General features: G+C 42.3%; 1 protein-coding gene across 1 annotated transcript in view; it reads left to right on the forward strand.

Moving 5' to 3' along the window:
- The first annotated feature begins 283 nt into the window (after positions 1-283).
- Positions 284-24,049, forward strand: part of glrbb (glycine receptor, beta b) — a 32,070-nt gene continuing 8,304 nt past the window's right edge. Inside the window, exons 1-8 of the mRNA XM_084041240.1 lie at positions 284-330; positions 8,419-8,555; positions 10,809-10,915; positions 13,944-14,011; positions 19,589-19,815; positions 21,971-22,053; positions 22,278-22,418; positions 23,317-23,469. Coding sequence (XP_083897366.1) covers positions 8,443-8,555; positions 10,809-10,915; positions 13,944-14,011; positions 19,589-19,815; positions 21,971-22,053; positions 22,278-22,418; positions 23,317-23,469 — 892 coding nt within the window. The 5' untranslated portion in view covers positions 284-330; positions 8,419-8,442. The remainder of the gene's footprint in view (positions 331-8,418; positions 8,556-10,808; positions 10,916-13,943; positions 14,012-19,588; positions 19,816-21,970; positions 22,054-22,277; positions 22,419-23,316; positions 23,470-24,049) is intronic.

Below are 24,049 nucleotides of genomic sequence, written 5' to 3' on the forward strand. Positions count from 1 at the left end.
TGTTGTGATGGGGTGGAGACGGTGTTCATTTTGTGCTGAACCAGTTGACACGGGCAAGACAGATGTCTTCCAGTAGGTCCCTAGCTGATATCTTTGTGTGGGAGAGCAGTCCTTGCTTCTCTGCTGAAAGAGCTTTCCCATGTCTATGGCATGGGAAAACTTGTCTGATATACTGTAGGCAGGGGCAGTCGATGCCATGCTGGTAACACATAGCAGCTCTACACATCTGCTTCTTTCATGGCATGAAATGTCTGTGGCTGGACATGCAGAAGATGATTGTGATGGAGTCCTTGGACAAAGGCTTGCAGCGCCAACTGTTGACGCCGGAAGGTGAGATAGCTGCCTTAATTGGATAACTTTTTTCAGCTTTGTGGCATAGGCTCCTAAGCTCTCCTTTTCTATTCCCGGTCTGGTTGACAATTGTTCCTCAGCTTTATCCTTGAAGGCACAAAAGCCAAATCATTGCTCCAGAGTCCAAGTAAGAACTGTATAGCTCCTGTGCCCTGAGGCTCATCAATGCCTGTTGCACCTGTCCTTCTAGTGCCAATGCAAGGTGGGCAGCTGCTATTTCAATCTGGACGCAGTAGACGTCGATAGGCCCATTCCGTTGTACCAAGGTACTTATTTTCAAGATTACAGTAGCTTGACAAACAGTTCTTGTCCAAAAGCGACACGTGTAATAGAGTATAAATTAAGCTTTAGTCTTAAATTGTGGCTTCTGAAAAACTGATATTGACGTGAACGACTTCAGGTTGTAGTTAGCCTGGTATGGTCAGACTATTATCATTGGCAGATTTGTCTGGTTTCCAGGCTAAGCTGTGGAAATTTGTTAATAATTACAAATTTAGATCGTCAAGTGACAGTCGGGCGAAGAAGTATAAATTAGGCACAAGACAGACCATATAAAGACAATGTGGTCTATATGACTCACTCAGTCCTCCTATTCATTATTATTATTTACTATTTTTAGATTTGTTTTGTTTTTCTGTTTCTTAGTCACTTAGTGGAGAAAACAGAGCATGGTGTACAGAGGGACAGATGGCATGATGTGGCAGAGCTGGGATTTTGTCCAAAACTTTTACTGCAATGCCTTGAGGTCAAATCCAGCGGCCAAACTGTTTCGTTTATACCCTACAGAATCACAGATTAAATACAGGTTGAGTATAGGCTACACTGACCCATAAATAACAAGGAATATGATTTGGTTTGGTTGTCATATTAATATGTAAAAAGAGAGAGAGAGAGAGAGAGAGAGAGAGAGAGAGAGAGAGAGAGAGAGAGAGAGAGAGAGAGAGAGAGTGTGTTTGTGTGTGTGTGTGTGTGTGTGTGTGTGTGTGTGTGTGTGTGTGTGTGTGTGTGTGTATGTGTGTGTGTGTGTGTGTGTGTGTGTGTGTGTGCGTGCGTGCGTGCGTGCGTGTGTGTGTGTGTGTGTGAGCGCCTCCCACTTCCACAATTTAACAGGACAAAGCAATCAGTCTGAGAGAGAAACGCTTAGTGTGTGTGTGTGTGTGTGTGTGTGTGTGTGTGTGTGTGTGTGTGTGTGTGTGTGTGTGTGTGTGTGTGTGTGTGTGTGTGTGTGTGTGTGTGTGTGTGTGTGTGCGCGCGCGTGTGCGTGAGTGCGCGTGGAGTCTTTAATGTGACTGTAGTCTTTATATATAGCCTCTACAGCCTTCACAATTCAAACCCAACACACGTGATATGTAATTCATGTGTGTTATGACTCATAAATGTCTTCATATTATAGACTGTCTGTCATCCATAAATAGTGGGCCATTTTCTCTCCCTTTGACGTGCAATCTATAGCATTATGTCATTACATAATAATGTCTTGTTATCTTATCTGCTCCACGCACTACTGCTGATGCTGATGTGGCCAGTGGTGGAAAGTAACTGAGTACATGTACTCAAGTACTATACTTAAGTCCAATTTTGAAGTACTTTTACTTCACTGGAGTACTTCCAATGTTCAATACTTCTACTCCACTACATCTCAGAGACAAATATTATACTTTTACTCCACTACAATTATTTGAAAACTTTAGTTACCAATTACTTTGTCCATTTTGATTATCATTGCAAAACATACATTAACCACTTCAGCCCTAGTTAAACTTTGGCTATTTTCAAAAGATTTTTTAGTATATTTTAGACATAATGAATGATAACTTGTGAAACGGGACATTCTGCATAATGAGTACTTTTACTTTTGGTACTTTAAGTACATTTCCAAAGCCAATACTTTTGTACTTTTACTCAGGTGAAAGTTTTAATACCGGACTTGCAACAGAGTATTTCTACATGATGGTATTGATACTTTTACTTAAGTAAAACATGTAGTACTTTTTCCACCACTGGTTACTTTCCACCACTGGATGTTGTGACTGCTTCCATCAGCGGCCAGCAGCGGCGCTACTGTGCACGTATGTTGTATGACAGGTGCATGGATGCGAGCCCACATCCTCCATCTTGGACATCCATCCCGACACACAGAAGACAGCAGACATATAAATAACACACAATAATACTCACCACTGAAAATACCCCCAAATATAGGCCTAATTGTAGGGGGAAAAATAGGAAAAAATGGGCAATTTGCCGACATGTAACTTCTGATTAATGCAACATTCTAACGTTACACGGAGGGAGAGAATTATAAAGAATGGAAAAGAGGAGAAACAGCGACCGGTCGTGAAGGCATTTATTTATAACGACTAGCGATAATTCATTCAGCCGCTGTCAGATTTGATTTATAACCCTAGTTTTCTGTAAGGAAAATAAGCAGTTTACACAAAGCAAATGGTAAGTGATGGATGCGGTTCTGTTTTTCCCCCTGGAAAAAACACGGACTTTGTGCATGTTTACGTCCGTTTGGTGTTGTGTCCCTGTGAAAGCGTTCATGTTTGTCATCATCACGGCTCTATCTAGAATCATGGTGGTCGCTGCTGCTGCTGTGTGTCTTCTGTTCACCTTCAGCGTCCCTGATGTTGTTGTGCGTCTTCAGGCTAAAGAATGTCAACATCTGGCTCTCACCTCCCTGATGTTCAAACAGGACCTGATGCTGCCTGCAGCCACAGGTCCAGCATCAGAATCAGAATCAATCTTTTATTGTCACATCACATTACAAGTGTCAAGTGAAGCAAGGTGGACGAAATTCTTTAGTCGTGCAGGGCTCACCATTGTAGTTAAAAGATAGATAGAGAGAGAGTCATCTCTCAGGTTGGGAGTGGGGTGGATGTTATTATATAATAGCCATAGTGTAAATATACACCGTAGTAGTGCATACTCTAAGCCAAAGAGGCCTATGCTGTTATGGCCAGGTCCACAGCTTGTAGATCAGGTCGGCTAGGCACATAAATCGGGTGCAATACGTTAGTCCGACAGCCCATAAATCAGGGGGTCATCAATGTGTCCATATACACATTTGTCTGTGGCAATGGACTTGGCCTTTGTCCATGGCTAATTTTAGATTTCGTTTTTACACACCATTATAATGTTCTTATTTTGATCATAATCAGAAGACCCAATTACTGAATGTCAAGTCTCCAGGTTCTCTTCATAATATGTATGACACTGTACTAGTCTAGTGTCATACCACTATGAGAACTAGTGGTTCAATCTCAAATGTTTTATTTGCAAGGGCCGCCATGACTCTGAGAGTGTACAGATGGAACCAAATATTTGGTTCCATTTTTACACTCTCAGACAGAGAGTTTACAGACCTGTTATGGTCATTCAGGGCTAGCTCTTTGTGTTTCTGATGATATTATTGTCAACTCATTTTGTATGTCCTTGGCAAAAATGGAATTTTGACAAAAATGTCCACCACAAGCCAGCATGTCGATGACCCCTATAGGCTCATTTGTGTTGTTTGTATTTGCATGGCTGCAGCCCTTATGATATAGCTCTACACATTGTATCAGGGCCTCGGGTTCTAATCAGTTTGCTACATGTATAGGACCAGAACCCAGTGCGTTGTTATTGATAGTATTTGTATGAAAACAACAACAGCAACTCTGGCCTGCTTGTTGTTTTGAATTGTACTGTATGGGACTTTGTCCGATTTGTGGGTCTCAGATCCGGCGAGACTGTATAAAATCTAGGGTGTTTTATAAAAATCGTTTTAACTCATTTCATTAATTTTAACAGGAGCCCTTATGAAGCGTATAGTTTCATGGCACGCTATTAACCTGCCCTGAACTAGAAAATCTCAAATAATTACACCATAAAATCCAAAATACCGTAGGCAAGTTTTATCCCCCCTCCCCTGATTTAAGAGACATTTTAATATTTATGAGGGCACTGTTGTCATTTTGATACTGTTATATTTCTCACACCGGGGGCATCATTTGGTTTAGTTTATTGTCCTTGTGAGAAGAAATTGTCCCGAGTTTGTTTGGCAAAGGGATTACTTTAGTCCTGTATCAGCAACCAGAGGGAAGAAAAACTAGACATGAAGATGTATGTACATCCAGCAGTGACTTCTTCTTATATTGTTGCTGTCGGTTGGAAACCTTGTATGTCCAAAACCGTTCCGTTTTTATATTTAAAAATATTAAAACATAATGAAAATAGCCGATCTACAAGCTCACAGCGCGTCGCGATGTTACGCGTTGTGAGCTTGTATAGATCTGCTATTTTCACTACTTTTGTGTGACACATTTTCTACAATGAAGTAGGGCATTAATTAACGAAAAAACATTAAACGTTGAAATAAGGAGATACAAGGTCTCTGCACGACAGCAGCAATACACTGGACTGAGTTCAGTGGAAGTGGAGTCTGGGGTAGTATACTTTAAGGCCACAAAGCAGTGTTGCTTGTTGGCTTTGTGCCCATGGGCAATACGTTATCACCATGGCAGCCAGAATCTCTGTCACACTATGAGGAGCTGTGTCCTCCGTGTAACATTGCCAACAGTGAGGCTGACTCCTCGGCACAGTCAAGAAGCTCTGTGTTTAAAACGGTTTCACTGTGTTTCATTAAAGCACAGTAAACATAAAGGGACGTCTTGAAATCTGCCATCAAAACCTGCCAATAATCCATAATAAGCTTAGTTTAATTCCCCTATCTGGTATTATTTTCAGTATGAGATACTATCGCTTTATGTAGTGACACGTCACTGTTAACCTCTACAGTAACATGACTCCCAGCTGTTGCCTGCATCTAAGGGAGAGAGACAGAGGGAGAGAGAGAGAGACAGAGAGAGAGAGTCAGTGGAGTGGAAGATGGTGTGTGTGTGTGTGTGTGTGTGTGTGTGTGTGTGTGTGTGTGTGTGTGTGTGTGTGTGTGTGTGTGTGTGTGTGTGTGTGTGTGTGTGTGTGTGTGTGTGTGGCCCAGGAGTATTGTAAGTCAGATAAGAAATGTTTTGTGAAGACAGTTGGCTGGATGCCAAGTTCGATATTTCACTTCTACTCCAGCTGTGGGGCTGACTATCTGATCTGTGTGTATGTGTGTGTGTGCGTGTGCACACGCCCGCGCAAGTGTGCAATGTTTACATTACAATGAGAGCAGAATAATGTGAAGACTGAAGAGATGGAGTAATGTTGACCAGAGGTTGAATAATGGGTCAACAACACAACCTGTGGAATCAATGAGACAGAGGATCAGATGCACAATTACTGGACAGAGAGAGAGAGAGAGAGAGAGAGAGAGAGAGAGAGAGAGAGAGAGAGAGAGAGAGAGAGACTACAAAGACAATCTTATCAGAAGCATTTTATCTATGCATCACACGTTACAGGATTGTATTAACCATTTGACCCTTTAGACTTGAAAACTCAGTTGGCATGTACTTTTTACACAAAATCTCTGGCCAAAATTAGCAGATCTACAAGCTCACAACACGTTGCATTGTGATGTGTTGTGAACTTGCAGATCTGCGATTCCCCCCAGAATATGGATGCTGGGGTTGAAGTGTTTAAGATGATCGTGCCTTCTGGACTGGAGTAAAGCAGCACCTCACATGATTTCATTTCAACCGACGAACGGTTGTGAACTTGTGATATGTCTGGGAAGACAGTGGTGTTCTTGCCAAGCCTTAGCTGTACAACCGCAGGCTGTTTGGACTAGTCACCATGTCATAAGTCCTCTCATTCACTCGTGTCTCCTTGTAGGCTTGTCTCTTTCAGCCGTGACTCGCGTGCCTCAGCCTGCCGGCTCACTCGGACAATAGTTACATAATCATCTAGATCAGGGGTCTTCAACGTTTTCAGGCCAAGGATCTTTCTCTAAATGAGAAAGAGATGAAGCTGGGACCCCCACTACATATTGTATTCATGTTAAATGTTTGTTTTCAGACATTTAACCACTTAAACCCTCAATACTTTGTAAACTTGAGACCGTTGGCTCTGTACTTGGTCTGCTCTTTCTTCCCTCTACACCAAACCTCTTGGCTGAAAATAGCAGATCTACAAGCTCACAACGCCTCGCTCTGCTTGTAGATCTGCTATTTTCAGCTAATGTTCCCCTCAGAATACGGAGGCTAAGGTTCAAGCGGTTAGTGTAAAAAAAGAAGTTCCTATCACACAAAGATTTGGCGGCCCGCCTGTAGTAACTCTGAGGACCCCCAGACTCCCTGTTGAAGCCCCTGATCTAGATTAATATCAAACATGTTTGAAATTTATCGGGCGGCCCGATAAACTGTAGGCAGACTGGTACATTTAAGATTTGATCTTTGGACCCCTCACACTACAGGATAATCTGATAAGATAATTGCTTCCTTCTCTGTACAACCACAGGCTGGGGAAGAGGAGCGATGGTTTTTGCTACTTCAACGTCCTTAAAGCACTTGACAACAAGGCATGTGTGCCGATAGTGTGGCCTTGAGATTCGTGAGATGCCCCTGAGCAAGCCATCAGGCGAGTGAGTGCCTTAGGCAAGCAGCCAACGGCCATGCGCGTCAACAAACGCACTGTCCGAGTATCCAGTGAAGCAAAACGAGCGCTCCCTCCCCCCGTCTCACCCAATCACAGGCCGCCTGCGGCCTCTTCCCCAGCCATTGGGAAAACGACATGGGGAACGGCCCCTCGATTTTCAGGAGAGGGGTTTCCAACCCCAAATCTTCCCGATTATCCTGTATTGTGTGCTAAGCTTCAGTTTTGATTGTTTTTTATTTCACACTCGCTTTGGCAATGTAATCATAGTTTCCCAGAGTTGAGTTGAGTTGAGTTGAGTTGAGTTGAGTTGAGTTGAGTTGAGTTGAGTTGAGTTGAGTTGAGTTGAGTTGAGTTGAGTTGAGTTGAGTTGAGTTGAGTTGAGTTGAGTTTAATTGAGAGAAAGAGAGAGAGAGAGAGAGAGAAAGAGAGAGAGAGAGAGAGAGAGAGAGAGAGAGAGAGAGAGAGAGAGAGAGAGAGTCTGGACAGTAAACGGCTGGAGTTAATATCTAGTCTGCCAGCAGAGACACCAGCCTGTAGGTCTCCCCATCCCAGCGGAGGTAAAGGGCACCTCTTCCCTCAGAGGAATGAATCAAGCCAGATACTACACTACTACTATTGCTGTCTGATTAATGACCGGCATCAAGGAACCCTGCAAACACACAGCCTGTGAGTAGAAAGTGTGTATACCGCACTTATGGCTGTGTTACCATTAGCCCAGCCTTGAATCAGCTAACAGAGAGATTTATGGTAAACACACATTCGTAGGTGTGTATTAAGTCCTGTTTTATAGTACTTGTGGTTCAGGCACAGATGAATTTCCCAGCACCACAACAATTTTTGCCCCAGTCAAATGATGTACAGCGATATGGATTTACACATACAGTACCTCTAAAGAAAGTCTCTTTACTGGCTGTCCCAGCAGAGACACCTGGTTCCAGAGGCACTATACTGGTTTGAGGTGTATTTTCTGGTCTAATCTTTTGGTCCACCTGACCTTTATAGGTCACTGAGGGTTGCTCCGATCAGGTTTTTGGGGACTGATCCCGGTCACGGATTGTTTTCTCTCACGATCGGCCGATACCGATCTTCTGCGCAAGGGGAAAATTGTAATATTTCCATAATGATTATATGTCAAAACTGTTCCTATTTGGAGTGACAATCGGCCGATTTAAATCAGAGCACCTCTAGTCACTGTCAGTGCTGTAGTGCTGATGAATAGCATGGCAAGTCTGAGTCAACCTTAATCCCATGATGCCTGGTTTAAGCCTATATGATTGATTGCTGAACCTGAACAGCAACAGCCACATCTAAATGTACCATCCATCCATCAATTCACCATCCTTCTATCCGTCCACCCATCCGTCTGTCCGTCTGTACATGCATCCAGTCATCCATCCATCTAATGTCCTGCTGCTTATTCAGCAGTTACCACTAGGCTCAATTATAGATTTATTCTGTAGTATTAGCTGACACCCTTATCCAGACTAATTTACGATTATTCAAACGAAAGCAATAAATTCATTTTTATTTTGTCCTTTTCTTCCACAGGAAAACGTCTCAACATGTGTGAAGATGACCTTGAGGAATCTATCCATCCTTCTCCTGATCTTGTTGGTCTGCTTAGAGGGAGTCACCGCCAAAGTCAAAAAGGGAAAGAAAGGCGGAAAAATAGTTTTCTGTCCCTCGTAAGTACTGGACCTCTGACAGCCCTATCCCTAAGACAGAACATAACATGACATAGCAGACATACAGTACATGACAAGGAATACAATAGCAGCACATAACAGGACATAAGAGTACATAACACAACACAACATAGCAGTACATAACAAGACATACAGGATATAACAGGACATACTGTAGCATGACATAACAGGAAATAGCAGGACCCAACAGGTAGGGGCCTGAAAATTAAGGCCTGGTCCTAACTGGGCCGGCCCGAACAGGGCCCGCCCGAACAATTACCATAATATTAGGCCTGACAACCCGAAAAACCCAAAAAGAGGCATTATGTGCTTAATGTCCTCAAAGTCACACATCTAAGAAGCTTTGAACTGCCCGGATTGGACCTTCCGTTCCAAAGATACTGGCCAAAATATCTTGAAAGCGGCCACTTTCGATGTTTGAGTTTTGGCAATTTTCGCCAGTTTCTTTTTAATTACACGGGCTAGGAAGGTCGGACGGCGGCGCCGTTATGTGCTGCAGACGAAACAGACGTTTATAGCTTTGTATTATTTTGTATTATTTTAGTTTTGAGCGATACTCTATGTGACTTATTTGATAAGAGCTGGTCACATTGAAGTTGTCCATCAGGTCCGCCAACAACATTTGTAATCCTCCCTCTCATCTCAACCTGATTGGACATGCTGTTTTTTAACTTCCTGCAACTCAAACACCTTAAAAGAGAACAATTGTCTCGACAATGAGGCTTTTCCAATCTGCAGGGGAAGCCTTTTCATGTAGTACTGGCAAATGCAAAGCCGCATGGATGGTCTATATCAGGCACTAAACTGTATCTGAGAGGATTCACTAAAACCAGTTGGTTCCAGTTTAGCTACAGGGCTTGTCAGAATGTTCAGTTGAAAGAAGAAGAAAAATAGGTTTAGCTGAACGTTATAGCTTTCACTTTGATCAGGGAAACCGCAAAACAAACGCATACTCCACACACACATGCGCACGCACACGCACACGCACACGCACACGCACACGCACACACACACAGAGTTCCTGCTGGGCACTTAAGTCATCCTGGGTGCATGGTAGGTTTACAGTATGTAATGTAAAAGTGCTCTGGGAGGGGGAATTCACTGCCACCCACATAGAGCCCTTCCATTTTCCTGTCTTCCCTGCCAAATCCTGTGCCCCCCCCTACACCCCCCTCTCTTGTTCTCTCTCTTTATCTCTCTGCTGTATGCTGTTATTATTTCACCAGTCAGCCTGTCACAAAACAGAAGCTGTTGCTTTAGTGTTCAGTGGAAAGTCTTTGCTTTTTAATGTTTTTATCTGGTTCAGCAGGAGTGTTGTGTGGTGGTTCTGACAGGAGGAATGGTTGGTTTGTTGGTTGCAGGTTGAATTTAATCAGGTTTCATTTAGTGATTGGAGATTAGACATCCTCTTGTATTTGTGTGTGTGTGTGTGTGTGTGTGTGTGTGTGTGTGTGTGTGTGTGTGTGTGTGTGTGTGTGTGTGTGTGTGTGTGTGTGTGTGTGCGTGCGCGCACGTGCGACGTGCGTGCGTGCGTGCGTGCGTGCGTGTGTGCGTGTGTGTGTGTGTGTGTGTGTGTGTGTGTGTGTGTGTGTTTTTTTGATCACGTGTTGTTCTCTTTGTCCGTTTTGTTTGAATTATAAGCGTTTGTGACTGAACAGCGACCATAGCTGTCATTGCTGTCACATTCACATTCACCTTAATAAACGTCAAGGTAACTGTCCTGGCTAGCAGATCTCTTAGAGGTGCTCTTTCTATCCTATTATGGGAACTCCATGACCACTTGAACCCCAGCATCCCTGCTAAGGAAGAACATTAGTCAGAAATCTAGAAAAAGAAAAAATGAGTATAGTTGTAACACTAAGAATAGAGGCTTTTAAGTGGTTAAGCTCAATGATGATATTGTGAACATCTATAAGTGTCATCTGTGAATGTTCCGCATGCTAACACTGGCTGGGTGGTCTTGACTCAGAGCTAACTCAATCAGCTCTCAGGTTAAGAGTTTAATCACAGTATACAGCGGAGAAGTGGAGGTTCTGTACATCTGTTTCTCTGGGACCTGCCAGGAATGTGACTGGCCAATGTAATGACGTCTACTGTTCTGTCTTTCTTTCTTTCTTTCTTTCTTCCTCAACTCTCTTTCCCTTTCTCTCCTTTCTCTTTCCCTTTCTGTATATTTCTTTCTTTCTCTCCATCTTCCTTTCTCACGTTCTCTCTCTGTTTCTTTCCCTGCAGACAGATGTCCACAGAGGATTTGGCTCGCGTTCCTGCCAATACAACCAGTAACATATTGAATAAGTTACTGCTCACCTACGACCCCAGAATCAGACCCAACTTCAAAGGCAAGTCTCTCTGTTCGTCTGCCTCTGTCTGTGCCTCTTGTTTCTGTCACTGTATCAATTCAATTCAGATCAATTCATAAATATTTCACTAGATGGGTTTCCATTCAAATTAATCTGTTGAAAATTACGGAAAAGACGAAAAAACGAAATGCACATTTCTGCAAGTTTCCATCCACTAATATTATGCAATTATTATGGTTCATGAAATCAGCAGTAGGTGGCACTATTTTGCCAGTCAGGGGAGACGCATATTATTGGACATGAATAACTTTTTGACGCTCTTTTTAAAATGTTACCTGCCTGGTAGCCAATGGTTATGCATCCTCTGGTTATGCAGAGGCTGTGAAACGTTTCTTTCAATCAGGAAATAGTACTTCATGAACAACATTTATTTACAGACTGTGGAATTGGGTCGGTTGGTCTACTCACCACTGGTACAGTGAAAGTTCTGCTGCCTTTTGCCCACTTGAAGAACAAGTTATTAGTTATAATGTGGGGAGGCCGTGCACACCGGTGTGCCTAATATTGTTGCGCTTTAGCTGTCCATACAGTAGTTACCTTGACTGAAATGAAATCCCGCAAAATGATGGACTTTATTTGGACCACCCGAGTTTCAAAGTTGGAAATTGCGTACATTGTAGATCTGTAAAAAATATCAATTAAAACAATAGGGTGCCACAAATGGTTAATGTGATCTAGCACAGGTAAAAGGCAACCACATGTAGAATTGTATATTGTATATTATCTATATAACAGGAATTGATTTAAGATAATATGTTATTACAATACAATTATTTAATTAAATAAACAGGAAGTTAAACATTCCAGTATCCTAACTAGCTGTGACAGTGTTTCCCACGTGGATCTGTTTAGCACAGCTAGACAACAGCTAAAACAGACCTTAACACAGGGCACTAAGCCTGTCTGTTTTAGCACAGCTAGACTACAGCTAAAACAGACCTTCGACACAGGGCACTAAGCCTGTCTGATGGTCATAGCAGCACAAGGTAGACCCTGTGACTTTCTCCATCCCCTGGAAGCAGACTGGGTTCCAGTCCAAGATTTGGTGTTTGATGTGGTTTTGTGTAGAACCAGCTTGTGGCTGACTGCCCTGCTAGGTACCAGCAGCCAAACATCTGCTCTTCATATCAGGGTAAGATGAAAGCCACTGCCATGCATTAACATCACAGTTATAATCTCCCAAATTACATCCAAAGATGTTCCTTGGACATCACTAGAGCCTGGGGCCCATTAAACTATGAGCTGCTTTTACAGGATAATGTTTTGAAGCAACACCAGGGGTGCTGCATGGATGGTGATTGTGCTTTGTAACTTATGGGTTATCAGGAATCATTAAAGTCATTAAAGTTAGTCGTATGGTTCTCAGTATCACTTTAATTGGGTTCCGACCTCACCCAACCCACTTTAGGTTTTATTTTTCTGTGCAATTATTTTTATGGACCTTTTCCGTTGGCATTTAGAGTCGATGATCAGCTTTACATTCAGTAGCGTCTACAGTCCACGTTTATATATAGACAACTAAGGATTGATACATTATATATCTGAGTGACCAAAGTGAGATACAGAAAAAGAAAAGAAACAATACAAAAGGCAAAAGACAGACAAGAGAACAAAAATAACATAAACAAAAGGCAAAAAAACATTAAAAAAATAGAAAAACTAATAAATAACAGCAAATCGAACAAGTATATTGCAGTCTAGCATAATAGTTATATTTAATATTTATACAGTATGATATATACAGATGATGTATACAGATGCGGTGAACCTAAAATCCTGCATGTCTTATTTTAATTTATCTAGTCTCTGAGTATTCAACCCATGGCTGCCAAAATAGTTGAGGGTTACCTTTCAAATTGTATGTGATCTTTTTAAGTGGCATACATGAACTAAGCTCATTAATCCAATCTGATATACTAGGTGGCTCCCCCCTTATCCATTTTAATGCAGTGCGTTTTTTTTGCTGCTGTCATAGCTGTACCAAAGAAGTTTGCTACTCTTGATGAGGTAAAACTCAAACCACTGAAATCTCCCAGCAGAGCTATGGATGGAGATCCATACAAAGAATCTCCTTAAGAATACTCAATATTTCCAACCACCAAGATGCCAGTTTTGGGCACGCCCAGGTCATGTGTATCAAATCACCTATCTCAATTTTACATTCAGGGCAGAGTGGAAATTACTCTTTTTTATGACTGATTCTTTCAGGTGTATAGTATATCCTTTGAAGATATTTAAAGTTAAGAAGCTTATTGTATTTACATATTAGCTCTGGCCGGGCGTCTCCCAAAAGACGTAATTTGGGAACGGTGCAAGTTGGGAACGGTGTAAATTGGGTGCGGTGTAAGTTGGGAATGCAATGCATTCCCCATCCGTTTATGCAATACCGGTTGTATATTGTACTGTATGCATCTGCTTCCCTGATTGGCCAACAATAATAATAATAATACAAATAATACAAATAATAATAATAATTGAATATAATCAAGATTCAGCCAATATTATATTAATATTAATTAATTAATATTATATTATATTATAATATTAAGAACTGAAATTCAGGTTCAGCATTGACTTATTTTCCCTTTACCTTGGTATAAGAAGACAGGACTTTTAAATGGCATAATAATTTCTCAGTTCAGTTGACAGCAATCTAATCTAATCTAAACAAGCCATTATGGTTAAACTGGTGTTTATTTATCATTTTGAAGATAATGTAGCGATATTGTTAAATCCTCTTTCTCATGAATACGCTAACTTAAACATTTGACTGTCATTCCCTGTGCGTGCATTAAACTTGCATTACATTTCATACTTCTTCAAGTATCAAATATAGATATATTTTAATATGATAATATTTAGAATAATGCACAAAATTGCTCCATTAAGGTTGTTCAACCCACATAGGAGAAGGACCTGTTGTGACCAATAACGTTTGGGTCTGTCGGCCCACAGGTTTAGGATCACTGCTTGAAGACAACCTCTTATACTATTTTCTTCTTTCCAGGAATCCCAGTAGAAGACAGAGTGAATATTTTTATCAACAGCTTTGGCTCCATCCAGGAGACAACGATGGTAAGACACCAGCCTATGTCATTACTCAGTTCAGTACTGATATGATCCCTAATTCAACTAATTTAATCAGCCAAAGGTTTGAGGTTTGCGCGATGACAAAACTCGCTCATGCAGAGTTTGTGCAGTAATCTAGTTATTAGTGCTCAGTATTGTATGAGACTATTTAGTGGTGAATTAATGTGAAGACTGGAGGTCTTCAAGCCCCATTTATCAGATGGCCTAATTGCTGATAAAGATGCTGCTGTTTGAATGCTAATGAATAGATTAGACCCAAGGACAGAACTGGGTCGACCGTGGCTCACTTAGGGAACGTTAAGGAGAACGTTCTGGAAACTTGCTAATGAGCTACCAAGGCTGTACTGTTTTGCTTTTTTCTAAAGCTCATTTTGTTTAACCCATTCAATCCGGCAACGCATCTGTGTCACTTAAGATTTCTTTGGCTATTAAAAAAATAGCAGATCTACAAGCTCTACAAGCGCGGCACTCGGCACCGAGTGCCGCGCAATGAGCTTGTAGATCTGCTATTTTTGAAAAATAAATAGTGAAAATGTGTGCAAATCTTTGAATATATATGCACTTTTAACTCAAATCTTTGCTTCTGGGGGTCCCTGGAACAAAATATTTTGAGATGGGGGGGTCAAATACGGACAAATACATATCATTTTGGGTGGTCCTTGACATGAAAAAGTTTGAGAACCACTGACATTATAGCAACATACGTTTTTTTCAACTGTTCAAGGATTTAGAAGACATTTGTAGAATCCCCAGAAGCAAAGATTTGTGTGAAAAATGTTAGCTTTAAAAAACATATACATTTTCACGATAATTAAAACAAAAATAAAAGCAGATCTACAAGCTTGTAGCGTGGCAATGAGCTTGTAGATCTATTTTTGAATAGCCCAAAGTATAAAATAATAGTTATAGCTAAAAAAAAATCTAAAATTACACAGTATGCATTGCGTTCCCGGATTGAATGGGTTAATCTCTCTCTCTCTCTCATATATATATTATTATGCATATTCTATGGGGTTTGGGGGAGCTGGAGTTCAACTAGCGTACAAATCCAAAATTATAAAAGAGATCAAGTCAGAGCAGCTGCTTTACAACAACAAAGATCCTGATCCTGGAGGATGCTGGATGTCTGCTGTTCTCTGACCTGAGATTAGCAGACATGCCATGCTGTAGATCCCTGATACCAGCAGGCGGTCCACTTAACTCCAGGACTGCCCAGAGAGATGTGGAGCAATACTGACAATACAAACAACATAATTATTTAATGAGAAAGAAGAGCAGAATTAGCGGGACGAAGATAGGTGCGTGCGTGCGTGCGTGCGTGCGTGTGTTTGTGTGTGTGTCTATGGAGGGGGGGATGAAAGGGTGTGAGAACAGAGACATGAAGACAGCAGGAGGGGAGGTTGAGAGAGAGACAAAGTGAGAAAGGGCTGTGTTTGTGTGTGTGTGTGTGTGTGTGTGTGTGTGTGTGTGTGTGTGTGTGTGTGTGTGTGTGTGTGTGTGTGTGTGTGTGTGCGCACACGCGTGTGTTTGTGCGTGCGCATGCATGTGCATGTGTATGTACTGTATGAAAGAGAGGAACAAACTCCTCCCTAGGGAAAGAGAGGGAGAGAGAGATGGAGAGAGAGAGAGAGAGAGGGGGGGGGGGTTGATAGAAAGAGATGAACCGCCTCAGATTAGATCCTCCTCTCTCTACTCGCTCACTCTGACGAGCGACAGAGAGAGTGTGAAAGAGGGGGGAACGAGTGATAGAGAGACAGCTGGCCACCTTGCCACTTCAATTCATCACCCAGCAGGATGTCTGATCTCAGAACAGCCAGGCCGGTCATTTACACCTCAGACAGCCTGAGCACAATCCTGCTCCGCCGCCGTTAGCGCGTCACTAACTGCACTTTATCGAGCGCGGCCGCACAGAAAGATGACCAATTTGACGTTGCGCTGTGAATTAAATCTAAGCTGTGTTTAATAGCCGCCGTTTGATTACCGCGAGCGCTCGCTCACTGCGCTAAATCTCCCCGCCAATCGACTGCCGTAATGGCAGTTTGATAGCTAGCCAAGGAGAAGGTATATTTCATTGTCTGGTTTTCAGAAATGGATGGGCTGTCGAACTGTAGAGAGAGATAAAAGAGCACCGCCTTAGCTTAAAAGTGCTTTACAATGGAGAGGTGGTCATTGCAAGGTGGTGTTCGTATCCATATGAGAATGAACGTAATGATTAAAAAAACAAAAGACTAATTTTAAATGATTGACCATTTTATTTATTATACTTATTGACAGCCACGGTACAAAAAAAGGTAAATAATTTTCGTGCTCAGTAAAGCACTTCAATATTAATGTAAACATTTTCATGTTGCTGTGGCACAAGACAACAACTCTGAACTTTCATGCATTGTAGCTCACTATTAGCCTGGGATCCAGCCTGATTCACTACGTTCGGCTGATTTTTCAGCCGAATGCTTATCAGTCTGGCCTCCTATTTGAGTCGTATTTTAATGACGTAGGCAAGTCAGGAAGTGACTCCAGTTTTACATTGGACAACACTGGTCCCCGGTTTGAATTACATTTCGCTCATCCCAGAGTTGTGGGTGACCAATCAGAGCCCACTATTCAAAGTGGGACATGTTTTGGTGTGACGTTTGAATCTGTTGGTAACCGCCCCCCTGGAAATGAATCTTCCACACCGATGTTCCAGACTAATATCTACACGTCTGGCCATGCCAGGCTAGGTCACAGATGAGGCTAGTGTGAGAGTAGAAGTGAGATCATAATAACCCTTTCATCCTATGAAGTCGTCGTCTATTTTCACAAAGTGATGAGTAATGAGCCTTTAAACTTCAGTAACTGTAATGGCATCACTTGAAAAAGCAACTAGTTACACTACTAGTTACCACAAAAGGTAGTTGTGTGTTGCAGTAACGCGTTACTTTGTAATGCCTTAGTCCCAACACTGCACATAATACAATGTCACCTCCTAGCGGAGACAATAAGAAAACAGTTGAAAAGTTGCCGCTACTTTGCTTCTTTGCTGCTTTGTGCGGAGATGAGAGTGGTAAGAAGAGAGAGTGGGAGAGAAAATGAGATGCAGTTTATTTTCCATGATTAGCCTACACTTTATAGCTGATAGAAAACATGTTCAAATTCTGCCTTTCTATGTCTGTTTCTGTTCAGCATACAGCAGTAACAGTTCATATCCATTTCATGGCTCCGAAGGATAAAAACAGTTATAAAAGAGTTGAGAGAATAGAACATAAAATAAAACAGAAGCAAATATGAGAATAAACAGTGCAGCACAAAAAATGTCTGTAAAAGGCAGCAGCAAGATATGTGGTACCTGAACGGTAGTAAGTTAAGTCTGGCGACGCTTGGTTGTGATTGGATTTAGCTGCCCCCCGAAGTTGTGGGGCACCAGTCAGGGCCCGGTATGCAAATATGGGGCGGGTTTATCAAGAGAGGCCTATTTTTATTAACCAACCCTTGGAAATGCAGGTTCCATACAGAGATTCCAGACTAATTATATTATTAGTCTGAACTGAACGCTGCTTCTCCATGATTATTTTTGATACTGGGGACAGAATGCTCAAGTCCATTCCTCTGCTTAACATGCTGTCAGTACACACACACACACACACACACACACACACACACACACACACACACACACACCAGCTCTGGTCTGAGTCAGCACCTATTCCATTGATTCAGTGGAACAATAGTCTCATCAGACAGTTTTTGAAAACACACGCTTCAAACACACACACACACACACACACACACACACACACACACACACACACACACACACACACACACACACACACACACACACACACACACACACACAGTAAACTCAAACACACTCACACGCAAGGCAGGCAGGCAGGCAGGCAGGCAGGCAGGCACGCACGCACGCACGCACGCACGCACACACACACACACACACACGCACACGCACACGCACACGCACACGCACACGCACACGCACACGCACACGCACACACACACAAACACACACAGAGACACACACTTGGATGTATTTTATTTGACACGTCATCCATCTTGGCCCTGAGCATTAACAGCCCAAACACCTGGTCCCAGAACAGCCTGGCGCATCTCATCAAAACATGCACGACAAAATGGCCTAAAGCCTTGCTGAGTGATCTATTCCCACCAGCAGCAGCCCCAAAGCTGCTCTAGCATTATAATGAGACTTTATCTATTTAACTTCCATAACATTCCCCCGCCTGTCATTCCATTCGAAAATACAAACATCAGGAGCATTTCTCTGCTGCTGCAGAATCTCTGTATGGGGATGTTAAAACCTTATGCAATATATTGGACATCTTTACAAGCTTTTTTATGCTCCCATCTGCATCAACAGCTGTCAGCAAGAGCCACGGTTCAGCATTGACTTATCTTCCCTTTACCTTTGTTGGTATAAGAAGACAGGACTTTTAAATGGCATAACAATCCTTATCCTCCACTCCAAAAGCTGTGTGTCCTCTTAAGTATTTTTTATCTTCTTTTCGGTCATACATTCATATCAGACCACTTGTTCTCAAAGTAGCCCCAGCCCCTCAGCAAAATAAGGAACGGTTTATTGAATTTTTCGGCTAATAAAAAATAGCTGAGCTGAAGTAATATCACAATATCTTATGAGCCTGTAGGTCTTCTATTTTTGAAAAATCTTGAAAAAATCTTGGCAAATCTTATCTTATGGGGTAACTGGCACAAAATCTTTTCATATGGGGTGCTTGACATGAAAATGTTTGAGAACCAACCACTGTCTTAAAGGGTAAGACAACTTTGGTAGAGGTTTGGGTTGTGTATTTACCTTGCCATGATGTAACTCCAAAGGTGGACAAGAAATAAGAAATAATTGCTCCATTGTTTAGAAATTGATAATTCTAAATGTGCTCCTCATTGACTTACATTGTATGGTAAAACAGCTCTCAAAGTCACTCTTTTAGCACGTAAACGAACACGAACAAAGCTGATTCAGACAATATAGAACATCACCAAACCCAGTACTGTTTGTTCTTTTAATAAAACATTTAACTTCCTGATGATTTTACTATTTGAAGATCCGGATCCGCGAATCCAGTCCGGGTTGTCTTCTTGATAAAAATTGCAAAATCAACAGGAAGTTAACATTTTTATATAAAAAAAACAGTACTGGGTTTGGTGATGTTCTATATTGTCTGAATCAACTTTGTTTGCGTTTGTTTAGGTGCTAAAAGAGTGACTTTGAGAGCTGTTTTACCGTACAATGTAAGTCAATGAGGAGCATATTTTGAATCATCAATTTCTAATCAATGGAGCAATTATTTTTAATTTCTTGTCCACCTTTGGAGTTACATCATGGCAAGGTAAATACACAACCCAAACCTCTACCAAAGTGGTCTTGTCCTTTAAAGCCACATGAGGGGTATTTTAACTTATTCCCAGTAAGAACATGACCATAAAACCTACTGTACAAAACCAGTGAATACAAAAGCTATACTGTGCTCACATCCATGCTAATCTTCAACTGATTTCTTCTTGTTTCCGTCTGGTTCAACCTGACAGGATTACAGGGTCAACATCTTCCTACGACAGCGCTGGAACGACCCCAGGCTGAGGCTGCCGCAGGACTACAAGTCTGACTCGCTCACGGTTGACCCCTCCATGTTCAAATGTCTCTGGAAGCCAGACCTCTTTTTCGCCAACGAGAAGAGTGCCAACTTTCACGATGTCACGCAGGAAAACATTCTACTGTTCATCTTTCGCAACGGAGACGTCCTCGTCAGTATGAGGTGAGACAGGTGTGTGTGTGTGTGTGTGTGTGTGTGTGTGTGTGTGTGTGTGTGTGTGTGTGTGTGTGTGTGTGTGTGTGTGTGTGTGTGCTCGCGCGTCTTTAGCTAGCTAGTGGTGGTATAGATCACCGCCACTTGCTAGCTAAAGACACACATTTAAAATTCAAATTCAATGTGAATTTGGGCCTTAAGGATGTTGGTCGGCCTGGCTGGATTGCTATTGAATTTTCTGTGAACCTTCATGGTGACTTGTCTCCTACTTTCATTTCTGCTAGTGCCACCATTAGGCCAGGATTTCCACCTGCACACAACTAGAGTCATGTAATTTGCGTGCACCTTCATGCTGTTGTTGACCCAATGGTCTTTCCTCTAGCACCACCATTAGGACAAAGTTATCTGAAAATCGAATGGGCCAATTGCCATGAAACTTGCTGAGCACATTATTGCTCCCTGGAAGATGAATCGTAATTATTTTAGTGACCCCATGACCTATCCTTAATTGTCCTGTGGGGGAAATTCAGCTGATATACAGTAGTGCCTGACACATGGTTTTAGTGCTCGGGGGGTTGCAGTATGCAGTGGTGTAAAGTAACTAAGTACATTTACTCAAGTACTGTATACATTTCGGCCATTTGAAAATAGCCAATCTACAAGCGTTGCGATGCGACGCATTGGGAGATTGTAGATCTGCTATTTTCAAAAGATTTTTAGACAAAACTTGTGAAATGGGACATCCTGTAGTACTTTCTACTTTTGGTACTTGAAGTACATTTTGATACCAATACTTTTGTACTTTTACTCAAGTACATTTTTAACTCAGAACTTTTACTTCTACATTGCAGTATTGATACTCTTACTATAAAAAATGTGAGTACTTTTTCCACACTGGCAGTACGGACAATTCAACACACAGATCAGGGCTGGGAGGCGAATCTTCCGATTACCCCACGGCGTCTCTGCCCACTAAGTTACGGCCCCTCACTAATCAATTCCAAGCAGTTATGGAAAAAGTTACTCTGCTGCGGTAATTCGCCTCCTGAACGATTTTTCCATAGCTCCATGGCTCATCGTTGACCATTTCTTTCAATTTGCACTTATCAGAACTGTCACAGTGATTTCTGCTGCTGTATGGTTTGCATTGGAAGGCAATGTCCTTACACATTGCTGTTAGAAGATGAAGATGACAGTATACTGAAGAAGAGACACCTTCAAATTCTATACTTGCACTTGAAACATTTATTAGAGTCAGACCTACATCAGGCAGAGATTTTTCTGCCATAACAGGGTTTACATTGGCAGGTAATGTCCTTACAAATAGAGATTGCTGTCGAACGTCTCCATGCCTCTGCGAGAACTGGAAGCCGTGTCATTATCCAGATTGCTCTGCGGATTTGAAACAAAAAGCAGATTTTAAATTGGATTTCCTGCCAATGTTTTTGCTGTTTTTCCGCAAACAAGGAAGCCAGCAGACACTGATAAAAACAACAGAAAACATACTGCAATATAATAGATAATATTAATAACAGCATGTACCAGCTGTTCCTCCCTTACTCAACAGGAAGCTGCTGCTGTGCACTATGCTAAAGGTTGCAGTGATCACTATGTACTAGAAGACACATCATTAGAGGGAGACTGTTACCCACCACCATTAACATCAATTCATCAAGTATTTTCCTAGTTTTTTGTTGCATTTATGTATTTAAGGCTTCATGGGGTGAGTAACTGATTAAAGAAAGTTATTTTGGGGGTGAAATACTCCTTTAATGCCTTTTCAGGTTAGAATCTTCCTCAAACATGTGACTGGGTTTGAAATGACTTCACAATTGTTATGTAGAGAACTTCACTCACCTACAAACAAAAGCCCATCATGAAGAATGAATGTCTGACAGCACAGAGTAGGAGGGTTTTGCATGCAGGTGCACAGTGCTCCTAGTGAGGGGAAATGCTGAAAATATAAATAGGAAGAGAGTTTTGTGTCTGGGAAAAAACTATGGCAACTCATTATTTGTATTGTGAGTCATTCTAGCTTGGATTGAAGGCAGCAATTTTGCTGTTCTTTTCAAAGTTTTTTTTTGCATTCTCTGTCCCTCTCTCTCTCTCTGTTTAGCCTTTACCATTCATGAACACACTTTGGTCTTATCTTGTCTCTCTCCAGGTTGTCTGTCACTCTGTCCTGCCCTCTGGACCTCGCTCTGTTCCCCATGGATACACAGCGCTGCAAGATGCAGTTGGAAAGCTGTGAGTGTCATCAGTAAACACATCCAGTCACAGCATGGCCCACATATTAATAAGCAGGAAATACAGCTTACAGTAATGTTTTTTTTAATGCAATCCTGTGTGTGTGTGTGTGTGTGTGTGTGTGTGTGTGTGTGTGTGTGTGTGTGTGTGTGTGTGTGTGTGTGTGTGTGTGTGTGTGTGTGTGTGTGTGCGTGCGTGTGTGTGTGTGTGTGTGTGTGTGTCAGTTGGATATACCACGGACGACCTGCAGTTTATGTGGCAGGTTGGAGACCCGGTGCAAATGGAACAGATCGCTCTGCCCCAGTTTGACATCAAACAAGAGGACATTGATTATGGGAACTGCACCAAATTCTACGCTGGAACAGGTGAGATCCTCAGAGAAAAACATCCTGCGGGAGTTCTACTGTCTCTCCTATCCTCTCAGCTTTCCTACTGTTTGTCTCTCCTATTCCATCTACTGTACGTCCCAGCTTTCCCACTGTCTGTCTCTCCTATATGCTGTGTCCCTCTCTCCTATGCCGTGTTATAAATGTTACAAATGATTAGTTGATTATAAAAATCTATTCGAATTTCTGCGTCTCAACTCCTTGATATATAAAAATGTCAACAAACAAACAAATCAAAAAAATCGGTAGAATAATCACTGACAAAGTAATCGATGATTGCAGCCCTAGTTCAGTACCTGTTGTACCTAAATGTATGAACAACAGAGCTTGTGTGATCTCAGCGTGCCCGCCCCTAGGAATGTGTGTGTGTGTGTGTGTGTGTGTGTGTGTGTGTGTGTGTGTGTGTGTGTGTGTGTGTGTGTGTGTGTGTGTGTGTGTGTGTGTGTGATGGTTGGGGGGGCACAGCTGGCATCGGGGCAGCCTTTTAACGGGTTGCCATAGAAACCCATCCCGACACAAAGATCACCTTTGTGCGATGGCTGATTGGAGCCCGCTCTGCCACACAGACATCCCTTATAACGCTGCACGGAGTTCAGCCACAGCCACCTTGGGCTAGTTAAACATTAGCTCCCATAGGACCCTCCAAACGCACCGCCACAGAGGATGATGGAGAGACCATGCACACCTCGTATTGTGTACTTTTCCTGGCACTATTTGTCCAACTACTGCTAATGGAGCACTGGCCTTCAGTTCACGAGCACTTAAACTCTGTGAGTGAGTGTGCGTGTGCGTGCGCGTGTGCGTGCGCGTGCGTGCGTGTGCGTGTGCGTCTCCTATCTTGTTTCTGTGTTTAACTGCACCCATTCTGTGTCTGCAGGTTACTATACCTGTGTGGAGGTGATCTTCACCCTGAGGAGACAGGTGGGCTTCTACATGATGGGTGTGTACGCGCCCACCCTCCTCATCGTGGTTCTGTCCTGGCTGTCATTCTGGATCAACCCCGATGCCAGCGCTGCCCGGGTGCCACTGGGTATTGATCTGTTCGGTTCTTAAGATTTATGTCCTGTCCTGTTTACTGTAACATGGGTGAGCAGTGTTTGCATTGTGTGGATACCTGGATGAGAGCAGCCATGTTGTTGCCGTTACCTCATTTCTCACTTACTCACTTTAGGAATGAGTCATTATAATTATTTATTGGTTCAGTCCTTTAACTGCCACTGACATTTACCAAATGTTGTCGACTGTATCTGGGACCATAACAAATAATAGAAAATAGAAATAAAGGACCACTTCACCCATTTTCAACCATTTCTTCCTCGCCAGTGTTGGGCAGGTTCATTTGAATTAGTAACTATTATTAGTTGCTGCTCTCAAAAGGTAATTTAGTTACATTACTAGAAACACACACACACACACAGCACGTCACCGGTCCCAATCCCAACGGCCTTTGCTGCGTGTCACTCCACATCTCTCTCTCCCCGTTTCCTGTCTACTGCTCTTCACTATAATGCCTTATAAAAGTTACTTTTATAAATTCTTTGTTGTTTTCATGTGTCTGCGGCACAAGACGACAACTCTCAGCTTTCATCTATTGTAGCTCACTAGTCACT

This window comes from Gymnoscopelus microlampas (genome assembly GCF_963454915.1).
Source record: "Gymnoscopelus microlampas genome assembly, chromosome: 18".
NCBI classification, from domain to species: Eukaryota; Metazoa; Chordata; class Actinopteri; order Myctophiformes; family Myctophidae; genus Gymnoscopelus; species Gymnoscopelus microlampas.